Source organism: Rhinopithecus roxellana, chromosome 2 (assembly GCF_007565055.1).
Source record: "Rhinopithecus roxellana isolate Shanxi Qingling chromosome 2, ASM756505v1, whole genome shotgun sequence".
Lineage (NCBI taxonomy): Eukaryota > Metazoa > Chordata > Mammalia > Primates > Cercopithecidae > Rhinopithecus > Rhinopithecus roxellana.
This window is the reverse complement of record NC_044550.1, coordinates 59,299,428-59,317,153: the sequence shown is the minus strand read 5'-3', so window position 1 is coordinate 59,317,153 and position 17,726 is coordinate 59,299,428. Positions and strand designations below refer to the sequence as shown.

Here is a 17,726-nt window from a genome sequence, read left to right as displayed (position 1 = left end):
GTATTCTACACCCCAGAGAGTGTCTGAGACAAACAGAATAAGACACCCAATCACCCCATCGTAATACATCCACAGACAAGGTACACCATGGTTTCATGTGAAGATCTGGCTAACTGCATTACCAGGGGGCATACTCACATGCCAGGTGGAGGAGACACAGGGCACAGTGTCCACCCTGCAGACATAAGTCCACTTCAGGCATGCGCACCACTGCCAGGGGAAACAGTACAAACGGGTTGTACTAAGTGCACCAAGAATGCATGTGTGCAGCTGCCTAGACCACATTCCCCTCAGAGGACTCCAACTTTCTTTTAAATTAGAAATGTCCTTTTATACAACATTTTAAATTCAGTTTAGGACTTTCACCGAATGCATAAAGCTCATCACAAGTAGTCAATCCATAAAATTTCTGTACCTCTTCTCCAATATCAAGAAGTGAAAAAGATGAAGTTGTGTTTAGATGCTTCAAAAAGACAAAAGGCAACTGAGTTTTCCCAGATTAAAAAGTGTCAAAAATCTGACTATAGGCCAGCAGTGGTGGCTCACGCTTGTAATTCCAGCATTTTAGGAAACCAAGGCAGGCAGATTGCTTGAGCTCAGCCTGGCCAACATGGTGAAACCCCATCCCTACAAAAAAATACAAAAATTAGTTGGGCATGATGGCATGTGCCCATAGTCCCAGCTACTCGGGAGGCTGGGATGGGAAGATGGCTTGAGCCTGGAGGTGGTGGCTGCAGTGAGCCAAGATTGCGCCACTGCACTCCAGCCTGGGTGACAGAGCCAGACCTTATTTCAAACAAAACAAAACAAATCTGACTATAACAGGTACAGAAATGTGTATATTAAAATGGTCAGGATGGACAAAAAAAGAAAATAAGCACAGACCTTTCTAAACTTATAAATAAGCACAATAGGCCAAAGGGATCTATTAAAGGATAATGACAATTCTCTATGGAGGTCGTCCCCCTAGTCTACTTTGGCATGTATTTTCCTTAACTGTTTTTAATACATGAGAACATCTGTCTTCTTTTAACCAAGGAATACAATTAGAGAAGAACCAGGGCCAGGCAGCTATTAAATAAAATAGCTGAAGTTTTGTTCAGTCAGAAACATTTCATGGGCTGATTAATTTTTACAAATAGTCTGAAAATCTGAGTTAAAAAATAATTAAGGCCAGGTTCAGTGGCTCATGCCTGTAATCCCAGCACTTTGGGAGGCTGAGGTGGGTGGATCACTTGAGGTCAGAGTTTGAGCCCAGGCTGGCCAATATGGTGAAACTTCGTCTCTACTAAAAATACAAAAATTAGCCAGGTGTGGTGATACACACCTGTAATCCCAGTTACAGAGACTGAGGCAAGAGAATCACTTGAACCCAGGAGGCGGAGGTTACAGTGAGCCAAGATCACACCACTGCACTCTAGCCTGGGCGACAGAGCAAGACTCCATCTCAACAAATACATAAATTAATTAATTAATTTAGAAAAAGGTGTCCATGTCGTCCCAACAAGAAAATACGATATTCATAGTCTTCTAAACCTATGTACTAAAATTTAAACCTCTTAGTCACAACATTTTAAAAACCTGATGTCTCATCTTGAACTTTTTATATGTCTTTTTTCAACATTTAAACCTTTGCTAAAACTAAAAAACTCAGCATCCACAATTAAAACTAACGGTTACAGGTGAGAACAAATTCCATCAAAAACAGACTCGGGACAAACAGGAGAGAATTATCAAAGGGGATGAAAAGATTACCATTATTTTTCCTGGAAATTTCTGGCAAGTCTGGCTGGTGGTACTGAGGTGAGTTTCTTGGTAAATGGTTTTCAGGTAGTTTCTTGGAGGCCTTCAGTGGACAGAGCTCCTGTTCCTTGAACTCGGCTGTGTTCTCTGAAGTTTTAATGTCAGTTTCCTTAGGAAACATACATGTCTGTATTCCCTCCTTCATATTACATTCTGAAGAAGGATTATTGAAAACAATTGTGTTTTTCAGTGTGTTTTCTTCTTTATTCAGTAAGTTTTTGGGAAGGGTTAAATTCTTCTGCAGGTTGACATTTATGCCACTTGCATATTTGAGGTTGATCCAGTTCTCACCCATGGCATCAGTGCAAATGTCCTCTTTAGCAGCAGGCAGTGAGCTGCCAAGGGGCGAAGTCTGTTTTTCCTCAGTAGTTGTGCTGGTGCTGCTGGCTGCAGCTGTGCTGGTTTTGTGTTTACTGTAATATACTGAGCATTTGTGCTTCTTCTGAGAATGACCGTAGGTGGCTGGGCTTCTCTTTGTAGCATTCTGGATCCTGCTTTGGGGAGTGTTCACTGGAAGGCAGTTCTTCCCCCTGCCTTTATCAGAGGGGCCATATGTATCGAGAAAGTTCTTGCAATTGCTTCTGAATTTAAGAAGAAAAACATTTAGCATAAAGGCAAAGCAAATCAAACTCTACTTCTCCACTTCCACATCCATGAGAAAAGGGTAGCAATCAGTACGGAGCGTAAGTTCTACCTTCCCTTCTTCTAAAGCTCCAAGAGTTGTCTGCCAATGAGAATACCCATCAACTAAGTCCTTGCATGGAGACTATCTCATAATAATAACGCGGCAGCTGTTCACATAGTGACTTAAAGGAAATTTTATGAAAATAAATGTGGAGTCAAAATTTATGGTTACTTAAAATTAAATCAGAAACGAGTAATATCAAAAGCGAGAAACTGCTCCCACTTCCAACCACACTATAAGAATTCTTACTTGTAAGAATGGGAGCTGATTACATCCATGGGACCATTGTTTTGCTGTGAAGAGGAGCTAGCATTTTGCCTCTGTCTTGTTTTCATGAATTCCATGAGAATGTACTGTGCTTGTTGGAAGGCTATTAAAATCACACCCAACAGGGACAAACTGAGGAAGAAAGCAATGAGGTTCAGTATTGCATGGTTCTGACTGGCATTCAAAAGACTAGTTTCATTACAGAAGAGTGGGGAATGATTTACGAGAAACATCTGAAGATGCAGTATTAAAATTCCCTAAGATTTATCACATAATTTCTGATGTTCCTTAAAGATTAAAAAAACACACAATTTTCCAAAATTGTGCATATTTATAAATTTGACATTACAATTCCATTTTTATGAAATCATTCAAAAAGGGTCATTCCTGTCTTCTAATCTCAAATCATCACTGCATGAGCTAACACAAGTAATTAACATTCATATCATCCACCATGACTGCCTATGAATATACTATATATGAGGCACAACTGTCTACGATACTTCTAGGTCCTATGACTCTCTTACGATTAGTTTACTATAACCTTAAAGTGTGCCAGTGAATATTTCATGTATGTCACAGTTCTCAAGGCAGTAACAATTCCACTCGATTCATATACTTTGACTATACTCGGGCAGTTTACGTTTTCACGCAACTTGCCTGGATGACTTCTCTACTCCATGAGAGGAGAACAAGGGAGATGGTAATGGTTTACCTGACAAAGAAGACCGTGAGTCTCCAAAATGACTCCTCCCAGCTGGGTCCTGGAACCACATCTGCACACAAGGGCAACAGGTGATGAGGGAGAGTCACATTGAGAGTGAAGCGAAATTCTAGGTCTGCTGCGGTTACAAGAGTTAGGTCCCGAATTACCCAGGAAGAGGTAAAGTCTGGAGTGAACCTGAAAATAAAAGAATCATCCCTATGAACTTTTAATTGTTTTAATTTTAGCCACAAAGCAAAATAAAGACAACACATCTTACTTCTACAAAAGAAATATTTACATAAAACAACATAAGATGTCTTAACAATGGAAAAAGTTTTCCTCCTCACACTGTTAAATGCACCACAAAACTGAAATCAAGTTAAAGCCCAATGCTTACACAATGCTGATATCGCGGGATGTGTTTGGGTCCAGGGAAAACTGATGACAATCCAGCACCTCGAATCCATAACCTTGGCAGTTATACCCATTAATTTTCAGAGACGAAACAGTTATAGGAAGAGGTCCAATATTCTCAACTTTAAAGTTCTTTGTAATAGATAAAATTTGCTTGCTGTCTTTCAGTTCTACTGGGAACCAAAAAAAGATATATTTAGTATATGTGAACTATAAAATTTATTTAAAATAATTTATTGGGTCAATATTTATTAAATAAACCAAACCATGATCTATATCACTAAAATGTGAAAAAAATCCAACATAAGCTCAAAGTATGATTTCTATCTAATTTCTAGAACAATTATAGATTCTGTTCTAGGATACAACAGAGATACTTAAGTAGGCAAGATTTTTCTTACCTGAAATGTTCTACCAAGATACAAAAAGTAACCAAAATCTCTTCTTTGGTCCTTTACTTGTTAAAGGTTAAGGTAAAAAGTTTGTTCTTCTCAAAAGTCAAATAGTTTGATTTACTACAAGCCACCATATACCCCATGCCCTATAATTTTCACTCACATTGAACCAGGCACCAGTTAAGGGGATGTATAAGTGCTTCTGTAAAAATCCATCACAGCTGCTAGAAACACAGTTCAAACATGTGCTATGCTATTATAAAGAAGCAAATCCTTGCAAATAAATGAGAACACATTTTATACTGAGTTTGAAAAAAGAAAGGTTATGACAATTTTTAAATATCCTTGTGAATTTATAACAATCTATCCCATATAAGGACTAATATTTTTATCTGGTTCCAGTTTTTTTTTTTTGTTTTAGAGACAGGGTCTCACTCTGTTGCCCAGGCTGGAATGCAGTTGTATGATCATAGCTCACTGCAGCCTTGAACTCCTGGACTCCAGCAGTCCTCTGACCTTAGCCTCCCAAGTAGCTAAGACTACAGGTACACTCCACCACAGCCAGGAAATTGTTTAATTTTTTTGTAGAAATGGGGTCTCACTACATTGCCCAGGCTGGCCTTGAACTCCTGGGCTCAATCAATCCTCCAACGTGAGAAACCTAAAGTGCTGGGAATACAGGCATGAGCTACAGTGACAGGTCTGGTTCTACAGTGGTTTTTTTTTTTTTTTTTTTTTTTTTTTTTTTTTTGGAGACGGAGTCTCGCTCTGTCGCCCAGGCTGGAGTGCAGTGGCGCAATCTTGGCTCACTGCAAGCTCCGCCTCCCAGGTTCACGCTATTCTCCTGCCTCAGAGTAGCTGGGACTACAGGAGCCCACCACCATGCCCGGCTAATTTTTTATATTTTTAGTAAAGACAGGGTTTCAACATGTTAGCCAGGGTGGTCTTAATCTCCTGACCTCGTGATCCACCTGCCTTGGCCTCCCAAAGTGCTGGGATTACAGGCATGAGCCACCGTGCCCGGCCTAGTTTTTATTTTACTTCCTAATTCTAGCATTCAAAGTCAACTCTAAATAACCGAATGAATAAATGGAATAATAAATACCCTAAAGAAGAATTCTGAATGTCAAATTACTAACAAATCTTTTCTTTTGGAGACAGAGTCTTGCTCTGTCACCCAGGCTCGAGTGCAGTGATACAATCTCAGCTCACTGCAACCTCCACCTTCCAGTTTCAAGCAATTCTCTAGCCTCAGCCTCCCAAGTAGCTGGGATTACAGGCATGCGCCACCACGCCCAGGTAATTTTGTATTTTTAGTAGAGACAGGGTTTCACCATGTTGGCCAGGCTGGTCTCAAACTCCTGGTCTCAAGTGATCTGCCTGCCTCAGCCTCCCGAAGTGCTGGGATTATAGGCGTGAGCCACCATGCCTGGCCTCTAACAAATCTTTTCAAACTCAGTGCCCATTTAGCATAGTTTTCTAAAACAAACAGAAATCTACTCAGCCATTCAGATAGTCCTACAAATAATCCAATGGTTTCACCAACCAGGTTTCTCTGTAGAAAACATAGTTACACTAAAATGCTTTCTGTGTTTTTATAAAATTAAAATTAGTAATAGGAAAATAAGAATTTACCGAAAGCATTTTACATTCATTGTTTATTTCTGTCTCAGTTCCTGAGGAAGTTGCTGAAACTAATATAAGTAGTTTAAAGGCATTTCATTTAACTACATGCATAATTTTAAAATTTTCTAGTGCAACATATTAATGCATTTCTAAATCTGCACTGTCTGATATGGTAGCCATTAGACATATGCAGCTATTTAAACTTAATTAAAATAAATTTTAAATTAACTTCAGTCACGCCAATTATTTTTATTTTTGATTTTGTTTTTTTCTTAGACAGGGTCTCACGCTGTCACCCAGGCTGGAGTGCAGCGGCATGGGTAGCTCACTGCAGCCCAGATCTCCTGGGCTCAATCAATCCTCCCACCTCTGCCTCCTGAGTAACTGGGACTACAGGCATCTGCCACCATGCCTAGCTAATTTTCTCTTATTTTTAGTAGAGATGAGGTCTTGCTTTGTCGCCCAGGCTGGTCTCAAATTCCTGAGCTCAAGAAATCTTTCCAACTTGGACTCCCAAAGTACTGGGATTACAGGTGTTAGCCACCACACCCAGCAACTAGTTATTTTTAAAGACTTCTTTTTTTCTTTTTTGAGACGAAGTCTTCACTCTTGTCACCCAGGCTGGAGTGCACTGGCGCGATCTCGGCTCACTGCAACCTCCGCCTCCTGGGTGCAAGCGATTCTCCTGCCTCAGTCTCCTGAGTAGCTGGGATTATAGGCATGCGACACCACGCCTGGGTAATTTTTGTGTTTTCAGTAGAGATGGGGTTTCACCATGTTGGCCAGGCTGGTCTCGAACTCCTGATCTCAGGTGATCTGCCCACCTCAGCCTTCCAAAGCGCTGGGATTACAGGCGTGAGCCACCGTGCCCCGCCATTTTTAAAGACTTCTTAACCACATGTGGCTAGTGGCTACTGTCTTGGATGACACAGAAACAGAATATTTTCATCATCACAAAAAGTGCTATTGGTTAGCACACTTTTAATGTTTTCTCCAGTCATCATTTCAGTGATTTTCTGTGATTAGGTAACTGACAGCCAAATGAACTGCTTCGTGTATTTATTTTAAATATTTAACACTACTCTGATAATTCAGCAATTACGCAATCTTTTTTCCCTCTGTATCTTTTTGGTTTGTTTGTTTTAGAGAGGGGGTCTTGCTATGTTGCTGGGGTTGGCCTGAAACTCCTGAACTCAAGTGATTCTCCCACCTTAGCCTCTTGAGTAGCTGGGACTATAAGTGCTGATATGGTTTGGATCTGCGTCCTCACCAAAATCTCATGTTCAATTGTAATCCCCAATGTTAGAGCTGGGACCTGATGGGAGGTCAATGGATCATGGGGGTGGTCTCTCATGGTTTAGCACCATGAGAAGCTGAGCGGATGCCAGCATCATGCTTCCTGTACAGCCTGCAGAGCCATGAGCCAATTAAACCTCTTTTGTTTATAAATTACCCAGTCTCAGGAATTTCTTTACAGCAATATGAGAACAGACTAATAAAGGCCTGCACCACCACCTAGCTTATGTCTATTATCTGAGTTAAATATCTCAAGATACCACTCTAACCCAGGGGTACCAGCCTATATATGCTCAAATATTTGCCTGATTTCATTATTTGCATCAATACAATGAATTTACCATAAATTTTTAGAATTTAGAATTTAACAATTTTAAATTTTAGAATTTAAAATTTAGAATGTATAGAACCCTTTCACTCTCAGTTTTAATGCCAACCTTCCCTGTCAAGAGTGCCACGCATATGAACTCACGTCTACGGCAGTCCATCAGTGTGGACTCGGGCACCTTAAATCGGAGGGAGCCTCCTGCACCTGGAAGTCTTCCACCCACTTTTAATAACTCTCTCGCTCCAAATCCTTCCACGCCAATCATGTCAATAACAGTCAAGTTATTCCTGTAGTGAAAGGAAATACAAATAAAAAGGCATTACATGGAGTCACAAAGTACAATGTACTTGAATTTAAATATTCCCAGTTAGCAAGAATATTTTTAAACTTTTTTGAAGTTTTAAAAAAGAAAATCAATTTAAATAGTGTGGAATCTTCTTCCATCTCACAGAACAAGGGTGCAGCCACAGGCAAGGGAAGCTGCCACTGCCAAGTACCAAAGTGAGCTGACTGCAGCAAGAACATGCAAACAATTATGACCCCCTTCCAACTACAGCCCACACATGTAGCCTCATATGTTTTTCTAATAACTAGAAACCAGGGTAGTGATCAGACATTCGAGAAAAAAAACTGAAGAAATAAACTGGGGAACACAGACAAACACTAATAAATTTAGACAAAATGATAAAACTTATTTACGGGGTGAATTAAGGTGTTTTCATAGTAATCGTAAGAAATTCTGCCTTAGGGATGATACTAGACATAAAATTCTACTGTTTCTTTTGAAGTGAAGATTTAAAATATCACCCCATAAATAACATGTATCTAGTCAGGTTTTTATCAAATAGTAATTCAGACTAGCATGTATCTTTTCATTAATTGAAATTCCAGGACAAAAAGGTGGAAATGATTTTTATTTTTTAAAATTTTTATTCATTTACTTAGGAGATAGGATGTTGCTCTGCCACCCAGGCTGGAGTGCAGTGGCATGACCACTGCTTACTGCAGCCTCAACCTCCCAGGCTCAGGCAATCCTCCTACTTCAGCCTCCCAAGTAGCTGGGCCCACACGCAAGTATCACCACGCCCCGCTAATACTTTGTATTTTTGTAGAGACAAGGTTTCACCACATTGCCCAGGCTGGTCTCGAACTCCTGGGCTCAGGTGATCTGTCCGCCTCGGCCTCCCAAAATACTGGGATTACAGGCATAAGCCACTACACCTGGCCTGGAAACGATTTTTAAATGATGCATATTGGAATGAAAGCCACTCCTCATAATGTAAATATTATAGAAGCAGCAAGAGAATTCATTTTACTTTTGTAATTATATAGAATACACTGAAACAGCTTTACATCTTTAAAGGATTAAAGAGACTTTATTAACCATTTAAATACCTTTAAGTGATGGAGTAATAGATGACTGATGTTATTTACAGGACAGAAACTACCAGAACTAAATTAACTTCTACGAAAAATTTAGACTTTCTTTTCAAGTATGAGATAGTTCAACCTGGGGTGAAATAAAGTTTGTCTCTGCACTTCCTAGGACCTTAGTTCTTCAACGAAAAGTTGGTTTAAATAAAACACCAAGTCAAAAAAAAAAAACTTTTAAAAAGAAAAAAATAAACAGAAAAAAGAAACACTAAGTCAACAGGGCATTAAGTATTTTTAGTTAAAATGCTTAATAAATAAACTCTTAAGAACTTTACCTTTTTTTAGTATCATTCATTTGCAGAAGAACAAACTTACATATTAAACAAAATCCTGAATAATAAATTTTTTGCCAGGTGATCTGATACTACAAGTTTTTAAAAAATAACTCAAATGTCATTTATTAAAAATTAAATTTGTGTTATACTTCTCACTAATACATAGAGCTTCAAGATACATCTGTATTTACTGTAAATTTTTAAAAGCCTTTCAAGACTACCTAAAGATGAAAACAATTTAAAAATGAAACATTTAGCATACTTAAATCAGTTAGCAGTAACTCATTTCAAAGGAAGAAAAGGAATAAAAAGAGCCAATGGGCTGAATGAAACACCTTTTCTGTTGTCCTCTGGGCTACTGAGAATTCCAGGAGCAAAAAAGAGATGAAAATGATACAAGTTTGTTCAAATACTAAAGACTGAAAATACCTACAGCAGTCCTTTAATGATCTTTCTATGCTAAGGACAGATTTGCATGAGTGTGTTCTGCCTTTTGAGACAGTTGGACGAGAAGCCGTGTGGAAAGCACTACCTCTCCTGGAGACAGGCACGCACACTCCCTGTTGGAGAAGAGAGGAGACTGAGGCCCTGGCGATTACATATCAAGCCTCCAGTGACCTCTTTCTCAGCTTCCACTTCTTCCTACCCTGCAACACAGTCTTCATCCTGAAGGTCTGATTGAGAAGTAAATGTCAACTATCAGCTAAAGAGATTTACACAGATGAGTCAGCGAGAAAGAAACAGATTCTACAACAGGAACACACCTACCGGATTAGTATGAGTGAGGTAACTTTTCCATAGTCAGTGGGTGTGAAAACTACGCCAACCCTTTTCATTTCCAAAGGCTGCAGATGTAAGTGGAGGATGCCAAACCTGGATTCCTCAGAATGTGTACCCTGCAAATTATTAACAAATTAAACAATGTCATACTCCTAGAAAGCAAGCTTCCATTGTCATTAAGCGCATCCTAGAATTTAAACATGATTGCTTTTCTTTTAATGCCCAGATTTCATCATCCTAATCAACCTGTTTGAACTTGCTTATCCTGAGAGTTCACTCCAATAAACAGCTTCTGAGCCATAGCTAAGAAACATAGCTAAGAAACATAGGCAGAGGCTATAGGACCACCTGACACAGATGCTGGAGAGGAGATTTGCTTCCTGGTTTGGATGGAAGTTGGGGCTAGCTTTCTAGACAAAGATGCTCTGAATGTAAATCATCAATCAGAAAACAGACCGGACAACCTCTGCTTGAATGCTAAAGCAATCTGACAAGACCACTCACCCACCATTGGACAACCAAAGATCTCTTTATATAAATTCTTTATATTGAATTTAAGTTTATATAGAAATCATCTTTATTATATTTAGTATCTCCAGTCAGAAGAAAGATCTTTATTTACTCACATCTTCCTCTATGTTCTCCAAGATGTCTTTTGGTGTTTTTTGTTTTGTTTTGTTTTTGCATAAAACTTGTGCTCTAAATTCAGTACCCAAGGTTTAATTTTTTTATCTTTTTGTTAAGTGGACTTTCCCTCTTTCCACTGCTTTTTCTAGCTCCATCTCACTAAAAACAATGCATAATTTCTTAGAGCTATTATATAATCTGAAGAATATTATTTTTCTTTGTTTTTAACTTTTAATTTTATCTTTCAATTATTGCTAGTGTTACCCATGCCACCTGAAAAAAAGAAACAGTAATAGTATTTGATTATCTGATTCATTTTTATTAGAATTATAAACTCCATGAAGGAATAACCCCTGTTTTATGCGTGTAATATGAATACTGAATTTAAAAGATGCTGACTTTTGGTGTTAAACTTACAGTAAAAATAGCACCTCTATTATTTAAATGGTTCTTATATGCCAGGCACTGACATTTTTAGGGTATATAAAAAATTCCAATGCTCTTAACCAAAGAAACTATATTTCTAAAAGCAAATCAGCAAAATCAAAAAGCAGGAAGCCTTTCTTTACATGACGAAGAATTCTAATAACAATTTTGAGTTAAATTTTAACTCAGTGTTTTCAAGGCACTGATATTAACTATTCTTTTCATCAATGTCATAAATTAACAATAGCAATAATTTCCCTTATCCCAAAATGTATAATATTTCTTGGGAAAAATATTCTGCCATAGATAAAAACTTTTTCCAAATAAGTTGTATCATTTATTCACATCTAAATAGAATATTTAGATTTAAAATAAATGGGCATTATTTTTAGAATTTCAAGATGTCGTGACTGAATACCAGTGAGGCAAGATGTCACTTAGTATTTTGGACTAATTATCTTGAATAGCCTTGAAGACCTCCTGGTAGAGAAACTGAGATGGAGAGAGAGGGGCAGGCTCACTAACAAGAATAAGACCACACCTGGGTGCAAGGCTTCACCCCTCCCTGCACCAATGCTGCCTCAACACTTAAGAAAAGAAAGGAGAGTCTGTGGCAATGGGTTACCTGTGGTCTTCCTCCTTCTGTTATTGAAATTAATCTAGAGCCAACAGTATATTTTTGGAGGGATAAAGATAAAGAAGAAAATACTCAAGGCGCTTAAATGTGTATGTGTAGTAAAAACAGAGTTATCTGCATATGTGAGTTTATATGTATATGTATGTATTTTATGTCAACAGATGTTCCACTTTTGAATTGATATGAAACACAGAATACCTGCAAGGCCAACACTCAGCTATACACAAATAGCCATGGAATGACTGAGTGGAAACTGAGAAGTAAGGCTGCCAAGTCCCCAGGCAAACAGCATCTTCACCACATGACATGTTTACTCCTACTCCTAAGTATTTGGGCAAGACCTCATGATTGCCCACAGGCTTAAGAATTTTAGAGTAGTCCTTTTTTATAGATAGAGTAAACATCACAGAAATTGGGTGACTTGCTAAAAACAGGAACACAGTTTAGTAAGAAAAGATTTTTTAAAATGTATTTGTTTTTACCTTACCTTGCCTTAAAAAAGAATTTGAGGGCCAAGGAATCTTAAGAGAATTATAAATTCTGGGGTCTCGAGTTTCATGGTTTTCTACAAAGCTCTGTTCAACTGTTATTTCTTTACTCACATGATTCTAAATCATCAAATTAAAATGATTTAGAGCTAACATAAACCCAGCTCCCATTGCATTAGTTAACTGGAAAAATCTGCTATGCATTGTTAATACCTAGAGAATAAAAATAAAAGAGCCATATATAGTACATAAAAGACATTTTAAACATAAATCAGTGAGGCCCATATGCTCATGTGTCTAGTTTGTCGGCATTCTTTTTTCTGTGTTAGGATAACATCCTACCAGGTAATGGCAAGCTTCAGTGAGTTGGAATTCACCAGTTGTGAAATTAATCATCTGCATATCAGTGCCAAACCTATAAGGAAAAAAGCAAATGTTTAAAATAGCACTCACATCTGCCAATAAAGAAAGGTTTAATAAGTGTGTGCGCACATATACATTTATACATAGGTGAGTACATGTTTGTGCACACACATACACACAAAATTCATCCCGTCCTGTCACCACTGTGTCCCAGGTCCATTCCACATTCCCACACCCATATCTGCCATATTGTCAGTGATCAATAAATATTGCTAAATGAATGACTTTGGCATCATACAATATAAGGAAGCAGATGGTGACAGAAGCTCTAAATATAAAGCAATTTTTTTGGAAAAAAAGTGACTCTCAACCAAAGGCAATTTTATCCCATGGGAAACACTGGGCGACGTCTGGAAACATTTTTGGCTGTCACAGCTGGGGAGGTCCTACTGGCAACTAGTGCGTAGAAGCCAGGAATGATGCTAAACATCCTTCGACACACAAGATGGCCCCTCCCACCCCCACCAAACAGAATGGTAGAACCATCTGGTCCAAAATATCAATACTGCGAAAGCTGAGAAACCCTGGGATAAGGGTGGATCTTACTAAACAAGAAGCTGGAAACATTCTGAGTAAAACTGTGATTGTGTGAAAATAAGATATAACAGACATGAGCGAATTATCATCTCTTCCTGTTTAGTGCTAGACAAGAATATACATTAAACCCTCTGCATCTGCAGGTCCCAAACCAGCAGGTTCAACCAACCACAGGTGGAGAACCCTCAAATAAGGAGGGCCAATTTTTCCATCAATGGTTTTAAAGGACTTGAACATCCTTGGGATTTTAGTATCCGAGGGGTTCTGCGACCAATTCCCCTGCAGATATGGAGGGCCAACTGGACTAAAACACTAAACTTATTTATGCTGCCCAGAAATCACCATGATTGTGATACTAAATGTTAGGAGTATATGTGAAGAAAAAATGATGATATAGGTTCCCTCGCTAAAGAAAAGGATGTTCTGTTGGTTAGTGGACTTCACACAGTTAACACTGAAGATGCCACATAACACACAGGGCCAGGTAGTTCCATCAAATCACACGCACAAGGGGCAGGATGCCCAAGGTCCATGAGCTAATGGGTTAATACTGTGTCCACATCCACACACAGGTCCTGGTTGAAATACTGTAGGACATGAAGTAATTCTAAGTCTTCCCAGTACTTCCCAAACTGCCTCTCAGAAAAAAAAAAAAAGTCTTCATACCATCTGTGGAGCAGGTGTACTAGGGCTTCGGGTTTAGGGTACAAGGAGAGAGGCAGGAGCTGCAAGGAGACCGGCCAAGAGGACGGGTTCTGCACCACAAAGTACTTTACCTAGGTGTGAGGAAAGAAAAGTTAAAACCCTGAGAGGGACACCGCATCCCTCCTGAGATACTCTGGCCAAAAAAAGCATAACCTAATCATGAGGAAACATTACATAACTCCAATCAAGAAACATCATAGGAAATAAATGGCCAGCATGCTTCAAAAATGTGTATGTCATAAAAGGCAAAGAACGGCTGGGGAAGATTAAAGGAGACTAAAAAGACCTGCCAATGAAATGAGAAATCCTGGACTAGATTCTGAACTAGAAAAAAAAATGCTGTAAAGTATGACAGTGGGATCTCTGAAAACACTTGATCTACATATACTGTATATATGTAGTATATATACGTATATACTGTATATATATATACCATAGATTAAATAACACCATCATTTTCTGATTTTGATCATTATACTCTGGTTCAGAAAAAAGCCCTTGTTCTTAAATAATTCACACTGAAAGTCAGAGGTAAGAGGGTGTAACGTCTGACACTCAGATGGCTCACAAAGATACGTGTATGCAGAAAGAGAATGTTCAAGCAAGTGTGGCAAACATTAAAAATTGAGAAATCTTTGCAAAAAGATTATTTTCTTTTTGCAAGCTTCTGATTTTCTCTTTGGGAGCTCCTGATATACTACTCTTGAAACTTTTCTCTAAGTTGAAATCATTTAAAAATAAAAAGTTAAAAACCGGCCTGAGGATGTCATCCCCAAGAAAACCTATGGGCACCTGATATGGCATACATTATAATTCACGTCATGTGTGGTATAGAGTTCTTAGCCATGAGACACAAATGGAAGTCTGCTGGAGGCACCTCCTTCTCTTTGCCCAGTCTTTCTGCCACCAGAGCTGGACAAAAGAGGCACAGACAAGCACCGAAGCCAACACGCTAAGGATGGACAGTAGACAGGGACAGAAGCCTCAGTCCCTGCTGGCATCACAAGGAGCAGAACCTGACTTCCTCTGGACTTCTCTCCTTTGAGCTTCTTGTTATAAAATGACTCCTAATTAAGTCAGTCAAGATTTTCTCTGCTGTCTGCAGTTGAGTACTTTGTTAACTGACACATTTATGGAGTGTACATTCAATTCAAAGTCTATTTGTTTCATGCGTTTTCAGTCTGCTTAGAGGTTTACTGCTCATCTAGTTCTTTTGACATCTCCTTCATTTTGGCTTTGAAATAGTAGCTCTAGGTGGAAAATCTGGTACTTTGAAAACCCATGCATTGGGGAGTCACTGACAAAGAGATGGAAAGACACACGGTCCTCACCACGCTGCTCCTAAGGGCAGTTGCGCTGAAGTTTAACACGAGGCCAGGCTCTGCAACCAAACGAGGCAAAAAGAAAACAAAGGACTCTGACTCCTTGGATTTCTTCAAGTGGGCAAATCGAGTGGTTCCCAAAACATTCCTCCTGTTTAATTGATAAAGAAACTATTATGAAAAATAACTTTGATATTTAAAAATATTTAATAATTTTGTTATTTAGGGAAATCACTAAATACTATTCCCACTTAAAGGAAAAGGGCTCTTGGGGAAATGGTTTACTCTAGGTCTGGGGATGGGAAAGTACAAGATTGGCCTACAAAGCCCTGTTTTACTAGAAAGCAAGGAAGCACTCAAACACCAACAGGAGCATTTCAAGGGACCACACAAGCCAGCCGAAGAGCTCCTACCAGCCAAATCTGGAACAATTTATCATCAAAAATTATAGTGATGGTAAGAGAGTACAACACTCCAACTAAAGAATCAGAGTGATGCTTAAAAGCAAGAGAAACACTCTTTTAGAAAAAAAAATCTGCCAATAAATGTAGAATGAACGAAATAATCAGAAACATCATTCTGCAGCCATTAGTCTAACAACTGATTCCAGCAAGGATTATCAATAAATACTAAAACCATGGGATGAAACATCCTTAGGGAACAGGGCATTTATATGGTAATTTATCAAATTGTCACAGCACAGATTTATTAATTATACAAGGAAAAAGGTATGTACAATGGAGAGTTCTGTCACTCATCACCTAAACCAAGTGACTCAACTTAGCAATGCCAGTAATGGAACAAACTGACATTTATGTACCTCCTGATGAGATGAAATAATACAGACACAAGTTCAACCAGGTAACTCATATTCTTGCAAAAACTTTTAACCAGATCATGAACTTGAGGAAGCAAACAGAAAAATTCAGAGTGTGGAATGTTTTATAAAACAACTGGCCTGAACTTTTGAAAAGTATCAACATGATGAAAGATGATGAAAGGTAGGAACACTAGTCTAAAGAAAACTAAGAAAACATGACAACCAAATGCAATGTGTGGCCTTTAAATGGATTCTGGATTCAAAGAAAAGATAAAGAAAAAAGCAGCTATAATGAACACTACTGGATCAACTAGGGAAAATTTTTAACACAGACTGTATATTAAACAATATAATTATATGAATGTCAAGTTTGTTGGGTATGCAACGGTAGTATAGTTAGATACAAGAAAATATTCTCCTTAGGAAATAAAGAATTTCCTAATAAAGTATTGAGAGTTGAAGTATGACATCTACAGCTCACTTTCAATGACATGGCAAAAGTCTGTGTGTGTGTGTTTCTATGTGTGTGTGTGTACACATATAGAGAGAAATAAAGCAAAAGTGATAAAATGTGAACATCTGGTGAACAAAATCTAGATGAGGAATATCTGAGAATTCACTGTACTATCAACTTCTGAGGTTTGAAACTTGTCAAAATTAAAAGCTGGAGAGAAGTATCAATCACTAGAAACTAAGGACTGTAATGTCAATAAAATACTGTGTGCAGTCGTTGGCCCTTATGCACAGTTTTGCTTTCTAAAGTTTCAGTTACCTGTGATCAACTGGGGTCTGAAAATATTAAGCAAAAAATTCCAGAAATAATTCCTAACTTTTATATTACACACAGTACTGAGTAGCATGATGAAAGTTCAAGCCGCCCCACTCCATCTTGTCTGGGACATGCAAACCATCCCTCTGCCCAGCATATCCACACTGGATCCACTACCTGCCTGCTAGTCACTTAGTAGCCATCTCAGTCACCAGGTCAACTGTCCTGGCACCACAGTGCTTTTGTTCAAGTAGCCCTTACTTGACTTAATAATGGCTTTAAAGTGCAAGAACAGTGATGCTGACAATTCAAATATGTCAAAGAGAAGCCATAAAATGTTTCCTTTTACCCAAAAAGGTGAAAAGTTGTTGACTTAATAGAAAAAAATTGTATGCTGAGACTGCTAAGATTTACAGTAAGAACGAATCTTCTATTTGTGAAATTATGATAAAGGAAAAATAAATTCATGCATCATATATAGGGTTTGCTACAGTTTCAGGCATCCATGGTGGGGTTGGGGTGGGGGGTCTTAGAATGTATCCCCACAGGTAAGGAGGGACTACCATAACAGTGTCTCCCCACTACCGAACAAAAAAGCAGACAGTGGAGACATACTTGCAGACGTCATCATTTTTATATTTCTTCCATCTTTCATACAATTTAGTTGCAAGTTCAGAATCCACATCCCAAGTAGACTGATCAAGAGAAAGGCTCCCATTCCAATTAGGATTTCCTAAAAGTTAGATCAGATTCCATATTTAGATTTACAGAAAACATAATTCACTTAAGTAAATAGCCAAGGGCTGAATATTAAACTTCTTAAACTGAGAGGACTGTAGGGTTAATAAATGCCACCTCTGTCCTCTGCTGCTTATTAATTAAAAGTCCCTCTAACTCAATGGTAAATGATATCAAATTAAACAACATGTCGTAAAACAAAACTAAATCGAATTATGTAAAGGT

General features: G+C 38.4%; 1 protein-coding gene across 5 annotated transcripts in view; it reads right to left on the bottom strand.

Moving 5' to 3' along the window:
* The window catches only part of TMEM131L (transmembrane 131 like), a 170,370-nt gene that overhangs the window by 30,748 nt on the left and 121,896 nt on the right, over positions 1 to 17,726 (bottom strand). For 3 of the 5 annotated variants that reach the window (XM_030916541.1, XM_030916550.1, XM_030916564.1), the window contains exons 16-25: positions 17,379 to 17,496; positions 15,184 to 15,325; positions 13,814 to 13,923; positions 12,530 to 12,602; positions 9,998 to 10,125; positions 7,665 to 7,807; positions 3,859 to 4,048; positions 3,471 to 3,656; positions 2,738 to 2,887; positions 1,756 to 2,384 (exon numbers count right to left, since the gene is read on the bottom strand). In XM_030916541.1, the coding sequence (XP_030772401.1) occupies positions 1,756 to 2,384; positions 2,738 to 2,887; positions 3,471 to 3,656; positions 3,859 to 4,048; positions 7,665 to 7,807; positions 9,998 to 10,125; positions 12,530 to 12,602; positions 13,814 to 13,923; positions 15,184 to 15,325; positions 17,379 to 17,496 (1,869 nt within the window). The remainder of the gene's footprint in view (positions 1 to 1,755; positions 2,385 to 2,737; positions 2,888 to 3,470; positions 3,657 to 3,858; positions 4,049 to 7,664; positions 7,808 to 9,997; positions 10,126 to 12,529; positions 12,603 to 13,813; positions 13,924 to 15,183; positions 15,326 to 17,378; positions 17,497 to 17,726) is intronic. The other 2 variants (XM_030916547.1, XM_030916555.1) reach the window with 1 other exon arrangement.